The following is a 14,837-nucleotide window of genomic DNA, read 5'->3' as shown; positions in this document are numbered from 1 at the left end:
CTTTATCTCTTAGCTGCCATCTCACCACTTGGATCTTTGTAATCCAGATCTCATGACCTAAACTTGTAGGCATCTAACAAAATTATTAAAGGTGGCTACTTTTCCTACATTCTTCATTTAATTGAAATGCAATCTGAAGTTTTCAAGTCAGAGAAAGAATTCTGATTTAAAAATGAGCTACAATTGAATATAGAAATGGGAAGGAAACTCCTTTTAATCTCTGGCAAACTAATTCTCTTCCACATACTGCAGGGGTGAATTCGCTTTATGGCTTGATGGAGATCTCTACCATGGGAGAAGTCATTCTTGTAAAACCTTTGGGAATCGCACACTTTCTAAGAAAGAAGACTTCATTATACAAGATATTGAAATTTGGGGCTTTGAATAAGAATAAACTGTTAAGTACTACAAAAGTTTGTCCCAAACCTGATACTGATCAATGCAGCTCAGAAAGCCCTTAAAGCAATATAATGTAGCTTGTTTTGCAATGCCTTTCAACATTCTCTGCATGACCATCAAAATGTATTTCACATCAGTGTGTTGGGGTGGAGCTGACTGTTCAGATTTTTTTTTCTTTTGGGAAAGTTACAAAGCTTTCAAATTGCAATTGATTATTTCTTTATGGGAGCCAGGTTTTTACCATCATGTCACTCACATATCCCATTTGTTTGTTCTCATTCTCACAATTCAGAAACTACCTTTACTTCTGTTTAGCTAATTCATTGAAGCAGCATTTAAATAACATACCATCTAATTGAGTTATACTTTTTGGCCTGAGTAAGATGGGGAATAGGTGTTCATAATTTATTAGCAGTGATTAGTCTTAGCTGTTTCTCTCAGTCAGATATCACCACATTTTATTCATATGTAATGAACTGGTATCTTGTATTTTACTGTGGAAACATAGCTGCCCTACTGATTGTATTGAAGCGTTTTGCACATGCCATTAAATGATCTGCAGGCTTGGGACAAATGCTGGGCAAGGATTAAGCTACATGATCAAGATATATAAAATAGCAATGAGCAACTGGACAAAGTAAGCATAATGCAGTGGGTAATTCATAGTACATATAACACATTATTGCTAAAGCTATGAAACAGATGCATTTTTTCAAACAGCATATAATATGCATCAAATTTATGTGTGTGTATATTTACACACGCACACACATACATAGCACACCACTCTGTTTTATAGTTCTTCTGTTATAGCCTTGTAGCATATCATCTCCAAGAATTGCTCCTGTCCAAAACAGAAAACAAAATAGGTGTGGTGTTTTTCTCTTCTTTTGAGTGGATCTGTGTTGTAAAACTGCAGTTTGCACCAGCTCTGACGCAATGGGGTAACGTACTCTAGATAGACATCATAACTCAGTAGATGTGTTAATATGCAAACTTTACTGTTCTGTGACCTCAAAGCAAAAAAAAAGAAAAAAAGAAAAAAAAGACAAGTTATAGTAAATCAGTAGCTCTTGTCCACTTTTGTAGAAAAAAATGAAAAGCCATTGTGGCAATAACAACAGTTTGTTTCAAAGCTTGTATTCTATGTTTATGCAAAAGAAAAATAATTTAAAAATGCTGTTAACTGTGACAGTGAATGACTTTGTGCTGAAATCTCAGCTATTCTATTTGAAATGAATATTGTATATATTAACTTGTACATTAATGTTTAAAAGTAGTTTTTGTTATTTTAGAGGGGGAAAAGTATTGATTGACGGGTTGCTTCTAGCACTTTAAATTATTCTAGCAATGGAATAAAAAGCCAAATGGCTTAGCTCAAATAATTAGCTATAGTTGTATAGAATGTTACTAATATAAGTTGTTTCGGAAGTTTGGACAATTTTCTGGGGAATGCTTACTGCTGTGGTAATGGAAAAGAGGATATTTTATCTCTATAATGTGCTCATGCTTTACATGGCTAAAAAAAAATACACAGCATTGTTTTCTGTCTCAATGTATAGCTCTTTACTCCTGTTAGTACAGTATATGTAGATTCAATGTTTACAGACAAAAGGAAGTGTAAATAAATTAAAATAGCTTTTTCCCTCCTTTGGTCTTCCACAGCAGTGTTATTGTCTTTGTGGGTTCACTAACTAAACAATCCTGTAATGGATTTAAAATACTATAAGGTAATAGTGATATAAAGCAAATAAATATAAATACATGTAATTAAACTTGACTTGGGCTTTATTTAGACACACGAGTATTTTGTAAATAACACTCAGGTTGTAAGTACTCAATCATAGCCAAAACACTATCCAAAGATAGGAGAAGTAGCAAAAGTATGACAGAACTTCAAGGTTTACAGAAGTTTAAAAAAAATCTGTTTAAGAAGGATCCCTAGATGCTTCTATTACTCCAGTGAATGAAGAAAAGCATGGCAGACTAAAAAGCGAACAGGAGCTTTCCACTATGGATCAGTCTGTCAGAGATCTCACTTTGTATATTAAAGGAAGCTCTAAGCATTGTCTTCATCTTGCTAGGTGCCAATCATTAGCCTATTAATTGGCTAATAGAGTAAGCCAGGTACTAGAGTATGATGGAAAGGTGGTTTAGGCACCTTATTCTTCTAGCTGTAGCTGTTAAATATAGTAGATATGTACACAGAGAGGTAAGGTCAGGGGGAAAGATCCTCTTACACTTTTTCCTACCTATAATTCCTTTTATGTCTAATGTTGGCTGCTTCCATTTCTGTATCAAAAATCCTGTCAATTCTTTGTGTAGCAAAGTGTATTGTATCATTCAGTTGTTCTGGTTTGGAAAACTATGACTTTATATTTAAATACCTTAATAGTCTTGAAGCAAACGCAGTTCTGTGATCACACTAAAAATAAGGTTTCTTATAAGGAATTGGATGTTTCTAGATACTATTACAGAGCTGTTTATTAGTAGTTGGTATACACACTTTGAAATGTGGTGTTGGAGTTGCTGCTAAAATGTTCAATGAAGCTGTATAAAAAGTTCAATGTATAATACAGACTGCCATTTACTAGGGAGGGAGAACCCATAATTTTTGTCTCAACTTTACCCATCTCTCCTTCCTTCCAGTAAGAAAAATCAAGCGAGCTACTGCAGCTATAGAATAGGATAAGAATCCTTAAGCTTCAGGGAACCTTAAAATCTTACAAATGTTGATCCAGAAAAGAATAATAGGTTATTGTCTTGGCATAAAAAAAACCCTTTTCCATCCCTAAAGAGCCATTAAATATATTTAATTCTCTTTCATTCATCCCTTTGTATCAACTGAATTTGCAATGCATTTGTGTTTCACGTCTTGTTAATATAAATGAACCAATAAGATTTTGAAATGGATCACATTCCTGTATTTGACAGAAACAGTTAATATCTGTAGCTTAATTTAGGCCAACTAATGGTGTAATCTGTAGTCAGTGAACATTCATAATACAGATCTTGAAAATAATTAGCAGACATAAACCTGAAAATAACACCTTTGTCCTAGGAAAGCAAGGTTTTTTAAATTACATTTTTTCAAACATTTTGCCTACAAGCTTGGTGGTTAAGTCAAACTTTTATTCTCAGTCTATGAATGCAGGATACTTTATTCATTAGATGTAAAATGTTATTGCTTATAACAAACTCTCATTATAATCCCATTAATATTTCACAGTGTTTAACATTTTTGTACATGATTTCTTGCAAAAATCCTATTTTTGATACCGGACTGAAAAGTGTTCAAAAAGCTATATATACATGCATGCACGTATACTGGTATTTGTGTGCTTAGCAACCCTTAGAATAAATTTACCATTGTCTTGACACAAAATCCTATGTTTTTCTTCTGTAAGAAGATGCAAGATCTTTCACTTTGAAAGATAACACGCCATGTGAAAATACAATCCTTTCCAACAACTGATAGCAGTAAGAAAACAATGTAGTTCATCTAATGCTGGGACCCCCAGTTGGCTCCCAAGAACACCTTGCTTAATGTCTGCCAGGCTCTTTCCTTCAGCTAGTAACTTTACATTTTTAATTTTTTTTTAAAAAAAACGGGAAGGTATATTGCAGTGCAAAATGGCATCCAGTATCATCATCATTAAGCTATCCTAGGAGATAAAAATGTCATTCAATTGTAACCGAGTGTCCTGTTCAGAAAAAATGGGATATAAATTTTATTCTGTATGAGTCGGTGCCAGAGAAGGTGATAGATTCAGTAAATTAATGATTTACCTTTGGGTATGTCCCCATGGCAGCCATTTTGAGAACAGGCAATCTGTGAACACCAACAAGTTTGGAAAAAAATCCAGTGTGCCCACCAACTCAAAAAAATTGGGGATTCCTTATCTAAAGGCTATTTTATAGATCTTTCAAGTAATGGCAATCAGATTCATAAAAACAAGGGTCAATATTATAACTTCACATGTCCCAAGTACCTCACCACGTTTTAAAGCAGATTTAATGAGCTCATATTCTCAAAACACTTTGCATTTCTGAAACATGGGTATCTGACATTATTAATTATAATTGTAAGGAGAGTATGTGTACTTACAGTATGTTCCACAGCATTTAGACTCTGTGTATAAGGAAGAAGATGGGGGAAGCCATTGTTGCCTTGAAAATTACATGTTCCTAAGCTTTCAGGAGCTGAACTCAAAGACTTTATATACACACACACTTCCCTGCATAGGAGCATACTTTGGTATACAACAGAAGCAGCAGCAAGTTTTTACTTGTATAGCATTAATGTCATAATAAACCAGATTAAAAAATACAAAATCAACTGAAAAAATATTTAGTATATATAAAATGTCTAGAGTCCTGGATAAAATATTGAAGGGAAGGTATGCCATAAACTTTCAGTTCAGCTACATCAACTGGCTTAATGTTAAGTATCCATATATGAATGTTATTTCCAAATTAGAAGTAACCTTCTTGCATTCAGTTGGCCTCCAAGGAATCCAAAAGGATTGCTAAGGGTACACTACATCTAAGTCCTAAAAAAGAGATCCATTAGCCTGACCAATGCTGTTTTCATCCCAGGTACAGGTCTCAATCCTGACTGAAAAGGATTGAGATAATCTGCTCTGTAGCTGCTCCTGTCTCCATATCCACAACCTTCCACAGGAAGGAAAGATTGGAGATGGGGTGATGGTTGTCAAAACTGGTTGGATCTAGGGAGAGCTTCTTTTCAGACCAGAGCACACCAGAGCCTCTTCAGTGCCTAAGTGACCACCCTTTTTCAGTGGCTACTTCCCTCTTTCATCCAGTTGTCTTCCCATCTGCCTCTCCAAAGGAATCAAGTGGGTCACAGATGGTGCCTACACCTATCCGCTTCATCAGACTCCATAGGCCAAAAAGAGTCCCAGCGAACATCTGAAGACATCATCCAAGTCACGTCAGGCCCTACTCAATATGGAAGCAAATCTAAGCAATTGTTGGCAAGGTGCTATCCAAAATGGTCACGGAACAGGGAGATTATCTACTTCACAAGTTTTCCCTTAAAGGAATTCACTACCCTAAACAAGGCCACTAGCTTAGCAACCCATCAGCACAATAAGGAGAAGTATGAATATGTCACCTTTCTTCCTGGTAGGAAAAGTAGGGTTGAACTTGGGCTGGTATATATGTTTGGTCAGGTTCACTTTTTGTCTTTCTCCACAGATGCTCTAAGCTTCTTGACTGTCCTTTTATCTCCTGGAGGTCCTCAGTAAGCAAGGAGTGATCTGGGATTGATGAACTTAGGGACCAATCACATCAACAGCCTCAGTTGCCTCATGTTCCCAGTGCTAACCAGGCAATCAATAGAACTGTCTACCAGATCTCCCAAGTGTCTAATAACTTCATCTGGATCCATAAGGCAGCTGAAATGGACCATTTCATGCTCTTACATAGAAATCTTACCAAGCATAGTTAAATCACATGATCCTGGCTGAACAATTATGTACTTGATAATAATATGAAGATGGGATAATATGGAGATACTATTGTTAAGTAATTCATATATAGGAAGTTCTGCCTACTGATGAAAGCTCTGATGACTCTGTTGGTCTTTGTGATAAACCCTTTGATAAAACTATCTTGATTACAGGATGCTCTTTGGCTTATCCTATGGGGGAAAAAAGACCTTATTCTAACAAAGTTATTAGAACAGCATCATCCCGGCCTTGCCACAACATTTCTCCCTTGAAGTCTAACATCCCATGTTTTCTGGCTCTCATGAGTATTCCAACCACTTTATCTGAAATATGAACATATCTTTCAAAGAGATCACCAAAAGTGACTTGGATCTTGCCATCACGTCGGGGCTGAGCCATTGTTCTGATGATGAAACACAGGTCTCTCATCTCCCGGTGGATATGGTCCTCTGCTCTCTTGGCCCGTTCTGCTGTTTTTGTGCCTTCTTTAGGATAGCCATAGCCCTCGTCTCCTTTACGCAAACGGGTGGCCATAGCAAGCTCATAGTCGAACTCTTCACTGAAAGGGTTGAGTTTTTGTATTGTCACATGCTCATCAGCCCATTCTTCCCATCGCCCCTTTAGAGTGTAGACAGGGCTATAATTCTTAGACAACTTGATGTTTCTATTTTTACTGCAGAAAAAGGGGAAAAGAGACAGCTGCTGAACAGGATTATGCTTCAGTGAAATATTTTAGTAGAGTTCATCATCTGATTTAGACCACAAACCACTAGGTGGCATGTTATCACTAATATAAATCACTTTATTTCCTTAGACTCTGTTTGCTGCCTCTTAATCTGAAAATAAAAGCTTCCATTTTGGATTAGATCCTTTCATTTAAATTTTTATGAGGAAAAATAACACCACTCTCATTAATTTCATTTGCATGGCATGATCTGTTAAAAGGATTGAAGTCAGAACAGATTGGATCCCTGGTCCATCTAGTCCAGCATTCTGTTCTCACAGTGGCCAGCCAACTGCACAAGGAAACCCACTAGTCTCCCAGCAGATGGCCTTCATAAGGAGTTCCACTGCCATCAAGACTAATAGCCATTGATCCCCATGATGTCCATTAAATGGTCCAAGCCTGTTTTGAAGACAGCCAAGCTGGTAGCCAGCACCACATCTCATGGCAGTGAATTCCAAAGTTGAATTACTGTCTGTGTAAAAAAAAAAAAAAAAAATCCTTTTATCCATCCTGATTCTTCCAGGATTCAACTTCATTGGGTGGCCTCAGGTTCTCCGCACTTTATCCACTCCATGCATAATTTTATACACCTCAATCATGCCCCCTCTCATTCACCTCCTTTCTAAATTAAAAAGCCCAAATGTCACAGCCTTTCCTTATCAGGAAACTGTTCCAGCCCCTTGATCATCTTAGTTGTTCTCAAAATCTTCTGTAATTCCACTATATCCTTTTAGAGGTATGGCATCTAGAAGGATAAAGATGCATTAAAGCATTAAAACAGCCGCATCTTTTGGAAAGCTCAGCACAGCTTCTTCAAAGGCTTTCCCTAGGTACATTTTGGTGTGCATATAGTCCTTTCACTTCTCTGGCTATGCTGCTGGAAGGGTCTTCAAAGAAGATGATGAATTAAAATTTCTGGTAGCAAATTACAAGAGATATTAGAGTAATGCATGCTTTAAAATAATTGGGAAACCTTGTTTGGAGCTTACACTGCTATTCATTGAAGCAGACTATTACGTTTTTTAGGCTTCAGCGTGTGCCTAAAAATATGTGGCTGCTTTAAAAGTTATATTAATTTTAATGAGTTGACTGCTTAAAGGAGCAGAAGCCAAACAACAAAAAAGGATAGGACTAAAAATGAGTCATTACTGTTATGCAAAAACAGCACTGAAAAAAAAGTATAAATCCTACACATGTCTGTCTATACTTTATCAACTTTTCTTTTTGGTTCAGTCTTAGACTTTGGGAGCATTGAGCCTGAATTCTTAGATCTGGTCTGACACAGTCTGTATCTTAAGAAACTTACTTGTCTGAGAGCCTTCAGCCAAGACTGAGAAGAAAGAAACTTCTTACTTCCTCTTCTCCTGATTCCCATCCCCTGATTCTCATTGGAAGGGAACAGTAGCTGTGTTTATGGAATACTTAAGAATCACTAGCTAACCTACAGACATCTCAATCTATTACTTTTGCAAAATTAATTTTTAGGACTGCTAGACAGTATGAAGGTTCTATGGTATTTAGGTACAATAAGATGATCAAAGTAGTTTAAGGTTATTCAGTTGGTTCCCTAACTCAATTTCAGTGTTGATTCTTCTACAGTGGTACCTCGGGATACGAACGCCTCTACTAACGGACGTTTCGGGTTACGACCAGCTTCGGCAGGAAAAATTTACCTCGGGTTATGAACTCGCCTCTAGTTACGAACCAGATCCGCGGCCATTTTCCCTGCTGCCACGCGGTCGCGGCTTCCTGTGGGCGAGGTCGCGGTAGCAAGGAGACGTTTGGTGAGGCTTGTGGTGTGTTTTGCGGTGTTTTGCGAAGGTTTTTGCTGTGCGTGTTAGCATGGCTCCAAAGAAAATGCAGAGCAGGCTTGGCAGGAGTAAGGCTCTGAAGAGAAAATTGCCTCGGGTTGCGACCAAATTCAGGCGGAGGGCGGAACGGATTAACCGGATTTACTTGAACCCTATGGGGAAATTTGCCTCGGGTTGCGACCAAATTCAGAGGGCAGAACGGATTAACCGGATTTACATTGAACCCTATGGGAAACTTTACCTCGACTTGAGACCAACTCGAGTTGCAACCAGAGTCACGGAACGGATTAAGTTCGTATCCCGAGGTACCACTGTATATTCAATCTTAGTTTTCATATCCAGAATTCTCTGCCTGAGCTTTATCTTGATTGTTGGCATTCCCAAATTACAGCAAACTGGAAGAATATTGTTATTGCAGCTCCTTCCACTTCCCATACCCAGAACCAAGTTATTTGTCCATCAAGGTTAGTGGGATCAAACTCTGGGGATAAAATGTTAGCTTTAAGCAAGATAGTGATCCATATCCTTGTCTTGCTGGGGCTTAGCACACCACCTGGAAACCAATAATTAAACAAATTCCAAAGGAACATCATTGGCCAGGAATTTACTTATAAGCCCAGTTCAGGACACTGGTCCTTCTTAGCACTGCATACTGACTCAGTATAAATCCTGAAGTGTAGTAGATTAAAGCAAAGTGAGATAATTTTAATTCACTGGAGGGAGACCAAGTGGCTCCAGTTTGCCCTAAGATTAAAAATCATTCTCCTTGGATAAGTAATTTCAGAACAGGGCATGCCAAAAAGGATTTTAATCACATACACACAAAAAATGATTTTCCCCATACCTTGGATTTAGTAATCTGCTCAGTGGCAGATTGCAATCAAAATATATGTATTTGGCCAGACAGGTTCAATGGTGCTATGCTGGCTTGGTTGGTTTTAGTGATTTGGCATCCTATAGCATTATGGAGTGGAGGCTCTCCTTACTTCATGTTAGTTCATATTTTGTTTTGTTCTCTTGATGTGACAATGTTCCTTTCTACGGGTAGTCCTTGTTTAGCGACCACAATTAGGACTGGCAAAGCCGTACTTATGATCTTAGTTCAGCTTTCCTTTGCTTTACAGATCTGTGAAGGTCATAAATGCAAGGAGTGGTCATAAAGTTACTTTTTCAGCACTGTTGTAACTGCGAACAGTTGCTAAATGAGGACTACCTGTACTTCCTCCTTATATTTGCAAAGACAGAAACACACTTTAAATATGTTTTGAATGAATAAACAGGGCAGTTGTCCACTCATGGAAATCACAGCTCAATTTCTCAGCCCTTTTATACAGCTTGGCATGCTAACAAATGTCTTTTGCTCTGGATACTTTGACAGCTCCACCTCCAAAGCATCTAACTTACTTCTTGGCCCCCAGTACAAGTATAGAAATATTGATCTCTCTGAACATTGCCAAGTTTGTTTCCCCGTCAGTATGGTATAGTCCAGTGATTCTCAACCTTTTTGAAGCTGCCGCCCCCCTAAGGAGCAGAAAATTTTTCAACGCCACCCTTTGTGAAAATCCTGTAATTTAGGGTATGGGGAGGGTTTTGAAAGGACGCTCAACGCACGCACTGCGATTAATCACGCGGGAAGACAGCTGACACACGCGCTGTGATTAATTGCGTGGGAAAACAGCTGACGCATGCGCTGTGCTGGTTGGGATCGGAGAAAAATCGTAGTGTCGAGTTCTTCAAGGTCAGCCTACCTAGAATACAAATTCGTCTCACCATTCTTAGAAGTGCGTGAGGGCAGCCGTCGCGTAAGTTCGTTTTATTGCTGGTACAAATGGTGTAAACCGGATAATCGATTTAATAAATTTTTGGGGGAGTTTTAAAATTAAGTTCGAATGCCAAAACATGCTCATCACCCCTCTACCGCCCAAAACATGCCCACCGCCCCCCTACCACCCAAAACAAGTTCACCGCCCCTCAGCATCCTCCCACCGCCCCCCGGGGGGCGGTACCGCCCCCGTTGAGAACCAATGGTATAGTCAGAGGCAGGGATGGAGAGGGCAAGGTTGGGTGGGAGTAGAGCTGCTTCCAGGTCTCCTCCTCATCCTGACTGCATGTCTAAATAAAGTGTTTGTGTCCCTGACACTTCCCCCCCCTTCTGCTATTCTCAATTAGTACTTTAATCCTTTCAAATGAAACACTATCACCATCTTCCCATTTTAATCTTTTTAGTGGCCTAAATGCCCCCCCCTTTCTCTCTCTCTCTCTCTCTCTCTCTCTCTCTCTCTCTCTCTATATATATATATATATATATATATATACACACACACACAAACACACACACACACACACACAAACTTTCCCCATCAGATCTCATTCAATTTCATAAAAGAGAATTTGCTTTTGCTTTTTTTTAAAAGGAGAAAAGAACTCTTGTGAAATTATCATGGGTGGAATGTAGACTTCTTGGACTTATTTAATTATGGGGTGGTATGTGGATGTGTAGGAATGTCCTGTTGTTCATTACTGAATTCTCTGTCTGATGTCCTGCATTTTCCTGGCTCATGCTTCAATTACATTTTAATTAAATTAAAAAAACAACAGCTTTTTGCAGATGTCAAAAAGTCGAGCTGGCAGTGACACGTGTGTGATTGAAGCCCTGCCCCCCTTTTAATGAGCGTTACATGGGTGATGCATGGAAAAAAGGTGCAGGGTTTCAAACAAATAGGTACAGACACATCCTGCAGAGCTCACTGATTTCAAAGGAAAATATCAGGAGAACAAAAGTTTCCAATCGACTTTTTCTGTGTGGGCAGCCAGGGAGGCTTTTGATCAATGGAAACAGGAATACTAGATAACCACACAAATATTAACATCCTCCACCACCTTCAACGGTACAATAAGCTCAAAAGCACCACCCAGAGAAATAACAGCAACAACAGCAACAGAAAACACTCAAGCAATCAGAGAATAAAGTGGCTCCTTATCATTAATTCTTTCATTCAAAGCTGAAAGGGTAATATTTCAACATGTTTCTTTTGGGTGGGGGGACAAAAGCAATTGAGTGACCAGCAGACATAGACAGCTGGAGAGGAAAGAAGTGAATAGCCCTCATCTCTTTCCAATTCAAAGCCATTTCCAACCTCTTGGAAGTACAATCCAAGAATTACAGGTTAAATATAGTTCAACCTACAAAACGTGACCAGTGCTGAGAAGGAAAATTACTGGCACTCAATAAACAAAATATGTCTAGATTTTTTTAAAAGTTAGAATTCATCTGCCAATTCACCTGCTTTTTTCAAAAGTACTTTCTTCTGTTAGACTTAGATGGCTGCTAGTAAACATCTTTTTTTAAAAAAATCTCTCTCTCTGGTTTTTATGAACGTTTCATAACTAAAATAAAATTAATATATTTGAAGACCTAACACCATTTCTACAGCAGTAACATATTTCAAAACATAAAAGTCTATAAATGCAGAAAAACATTTTTAAAGCAGCAAGATAACAATATAACTCAAAACATGTCTTCCAACTCATCCACCTAGACTTCAGAGTACAGGCTCACTTTTATTTCTTGGGCTTTATATTATATTTCTACTTGGATCTCTAGAGGAAAATATTTCAAAGGTGGTTTACAAGAAATATGCTCAACAAAAGACAAATTACATCGTAAAAAGAGCTTAAGATAAATTCATTAACTGTGGACAAACAATATATATACGTGTCTTCTGAAGAGCACCAGTAAGGTTTGACCTCATTAAAACCTTAGCAAAGTTCATATGATCTGGCTAAAGGTTACTTACATCACAAGATCAGTTGCATTTTATTTTTAGTGAGTAATTCATGCTAACCTGGAGCAGCTCCATGTTGACCTGGAGCAGCTCCATGTTGCTAGGACTGATATGTGCTAATCCTTGTCTTTTTAGAAATATTTGTGAATTGTCATTGAAGCCATTGGACTTTTGGGGAACTTTCAGCTGAATGTGCTTCTGGTAAAACTGCTGCTCTCAGACTCAGCAGAATATTGTCTCTATCTTGCTATTAGGCACTCCTTATTTACTGGAGCACAGCTCGTCACCTGTTAACTTACATAGAGGACTTTTACATTCATAAAGCTTTCTTGTTTGACCATCACCTGTTAGTTTGCTAGACTGAGTGAGTGAGCAGATTGGCCATGGTTATTGACATGATGGCTAATGCACTCTAACCTAAGTGGGAAAGCCATTGGTTGCTGTGATAGTTTTGCACCTTTTTTGAACAGATATGAATGCCTCTATAGGTTGCAAAAAAAAAAAGGAATACGCCAGGCTGGTAAGCTGAAGGGGGAAAATGAGTTGGATTACTCTTGTGGTCACACACAAAAAGGAAGGAATATTCCAGAATGAATAACTATTGCTGGGCCTCTGTGGCAGAAATGCCCTGTGGCCAGATGGGAGGGGGTGATCCTCAGCAGGCCAGTAGAAGTCCTGCAGGATGCTGTCTCCAAAGATTTCTTCTTCATGGCTCACAGAATGTTTGCATAGGAACTTTTCTTCTATTTTACAGTGGAAAACAACATTTTCCTGCCAGGCTGAGCATTAGGCTGGCATTGAAATAAAGTCTATGTTGTGAAGCAATAAGAAAGTGGCCTGTCTCAAAACCCAGGCAAAAAAACTGCATGGGGGAGTCCTTAGAAAAGACTAGATACGTAGCTATTGGTGAAACGGAAAGTCCATTTCTGATATATTAACAACACTTGATAGGACTAAACAATTGAAGAAGTGGTAGATTTATGCCTAGCCCATGTGCTCCTTGATAGCATGTGGCTGTCCCAGCCCTCTTCAATCTTCTTCCCTGCAGATATGTCCAAGACCAACATACATTGGGAAATTTGGGCTAGCAAATATAAGCAGCTGGAAGCTCTAAAATGAATCCTAGAAGGCCAGCTACCTAAAATGCCCAATGTTTTCCTGTGCAGATCATTCTAAAACAGAGTTTAAAGTGGTATCTTTGCAGAAGCTATCCTATTCAGAATACAACTTCTTCAGTTATAAAACATGAATCTAATTAAAAATTAATGCAACCAACTTTTAGATTGCTGCATTTTTAGGAAATATAAGGCATTTTTCATGTTTAAGGTTTGACCTCTTCCTGTACCTTCCCGTTTTCACTTTCAGCTCCTACACTTACATTTTCATTTTGGCTTCACATGAAAACAGCTACTTGAAAATAATTAGATGCTACCTAAACAGCTCATCAGCCCTTTCTGTGGTCTATCTATAGATGTTAGTTCACTATTTAGACAACCTTCCATCACTTTCTCCCTCCATCAGTGCCCCAAAACATGACCGAGGTGACATCGCAGGGACAGCATCATATATTGCTAGCTGTGCTGATTTCAGAAAGCACTTGTATGTGTTACATAAAAGTATTTGCTACAATAAGACAATGTTGGAGAATAGTGTTTACTTACTATGAGGCCATGGGATGTTTTATCCTCACAACATGCCGTATTTCTTGAATATTATGATCTATGTCAAGTCTGTCCTCTGTGTCTTCAGCATAGTCACTGTCCTCTGTATCCAGGCTGTTGCTGCGATAATCCTGTAGTTCTTCTTGTTCTAAACGCTTCCATCCCTTTGTCATTTCTGTTACTAGATTGGAACACTTTCTCCTTCTTGTAGGAGACACTTTACTACTAAGAATTTGATCAATATTTTTAGGGTCATTGGTGATCTTTCCTGTCTCAGCAAATTCATCTTTTTCATATTTGTTGCTGAGGAGACCAATGTCACTGCTTCTTTCAGAGAGTGTCCTTGCTACGGTTTTGGTAACTTCTTTACTTCTAATGTTAAATTTCTCAAGAGCTTCTGATGACTCACGTGGACTTTGTTCTCCATCTTTGTTTGACACTTGCTGTTTCAGTGGAAACTGTATCTCATCTTTTGACTGATGTTTGGGAAACATCTGCTCTCTTGGGGCATTTGGTGATTTCTCTTCATTAGGCACCCATCCACTAGGTTCCTGTGCTTGCTTTGTGTTGTGTTCAGTTGCCCATTGCTGCCAACCTCGGGCCAAGCTGATAACTAAGCTAGTCATTCGGATCTTTTTGATGGCCCTCTTGGCAGGTGTGGCACACTGATGTTCTTCTGGAGGCATGGCTTTGTCTATGGTTTCCCAATCTTTGCTTGTGTTAAAACTCACTTAGTGCAGATTGTCCTGTAGCAAATAACAAGCAGGGAAGAATTGTGGAGATTTAAATAGATGGAAGGGTGGGCTGCATGAAGTCAGAAAGTATGTGAAGCATTTCTCACGTAGAAGGAATATCCTTATTCTGACAGTGATCTTTTTTTAAAAGGCCCAACTTGTATTTCACCACAGCAGATGGACACTTGATATGGTAAATATGAGTGACGTAGATCCCCCATGTCTCAGATGCAGCTGTGATGGAAA

The 14,837-nt window shown here is 38.6% G+C and overlaps 2 protein-coding genes across 9 annotated transcripts in view; one reads left to right on the top strand and one right to left on the bottom strand.

Moving 5' to 3' along the window:
* OXR1 (oxidation resistance 1) overlaps positions 1–2,049 on the top strand; it is a 270,118-nt gene extending 268,069 nt beyond the window's left edge. For all 8 annotated transcript variants that reach the window (XM_088149046.1, XM_088149045.1, XM_088149047.1 and 5 more), the window contains one exon: positions 253–2,049. In XM_088149046.1, the coding sequence (XP_088005172.1) occupies positions 253–388 (136 nt within the window). In that variant the 3' untranslated portion in view covers positions 389–2,049. The remainder of the gene's footprint in view (positions 1–252) is intronic.
* Positions 2,050–6,083: 4,034 nt separating this feature from the next.
* ABRA (actin binding Rho activating protein) lies at positions 6,084–14,543 on the bottom strand. Its single transcript, XM_025172746.1, has 2 exons — positions 13,858–14,543; positions 6,084–6,546 (listed from the first exon to the last, which is right to left on the bottom strand). Exons 1-2 carry the CDS (start codon positions 14,541–14,543, stop codon positions 6,084–6,086), a joined length of 1,149 nt encoding a protein of 382 aa, XP_025028514.1.
* Positions 14,544–14,837: the final 294 nt, after the last annotated feature.

Source organism: Python bivittatus, unplaced genomic scaffold, assembly GCF_059951505.1.
Source record: "Python bivittatus isolate LINGU-HERP-01145 unplaced genomic scaffold, Pbiv_v1 ctg000590_np1212, whole genome shotgun sequence".
Lineage (NCBI taxonomy): Eukaryota > Metazoa > Chordata > Lepidosauria > Squamata > Pythonidae > Python > Python bivittatus.
The sequence above is the reverse complement of the archived record's forward strand: the minus strand, read 5'-3'. Positions and strand labels throughout refer to the sequence as shown.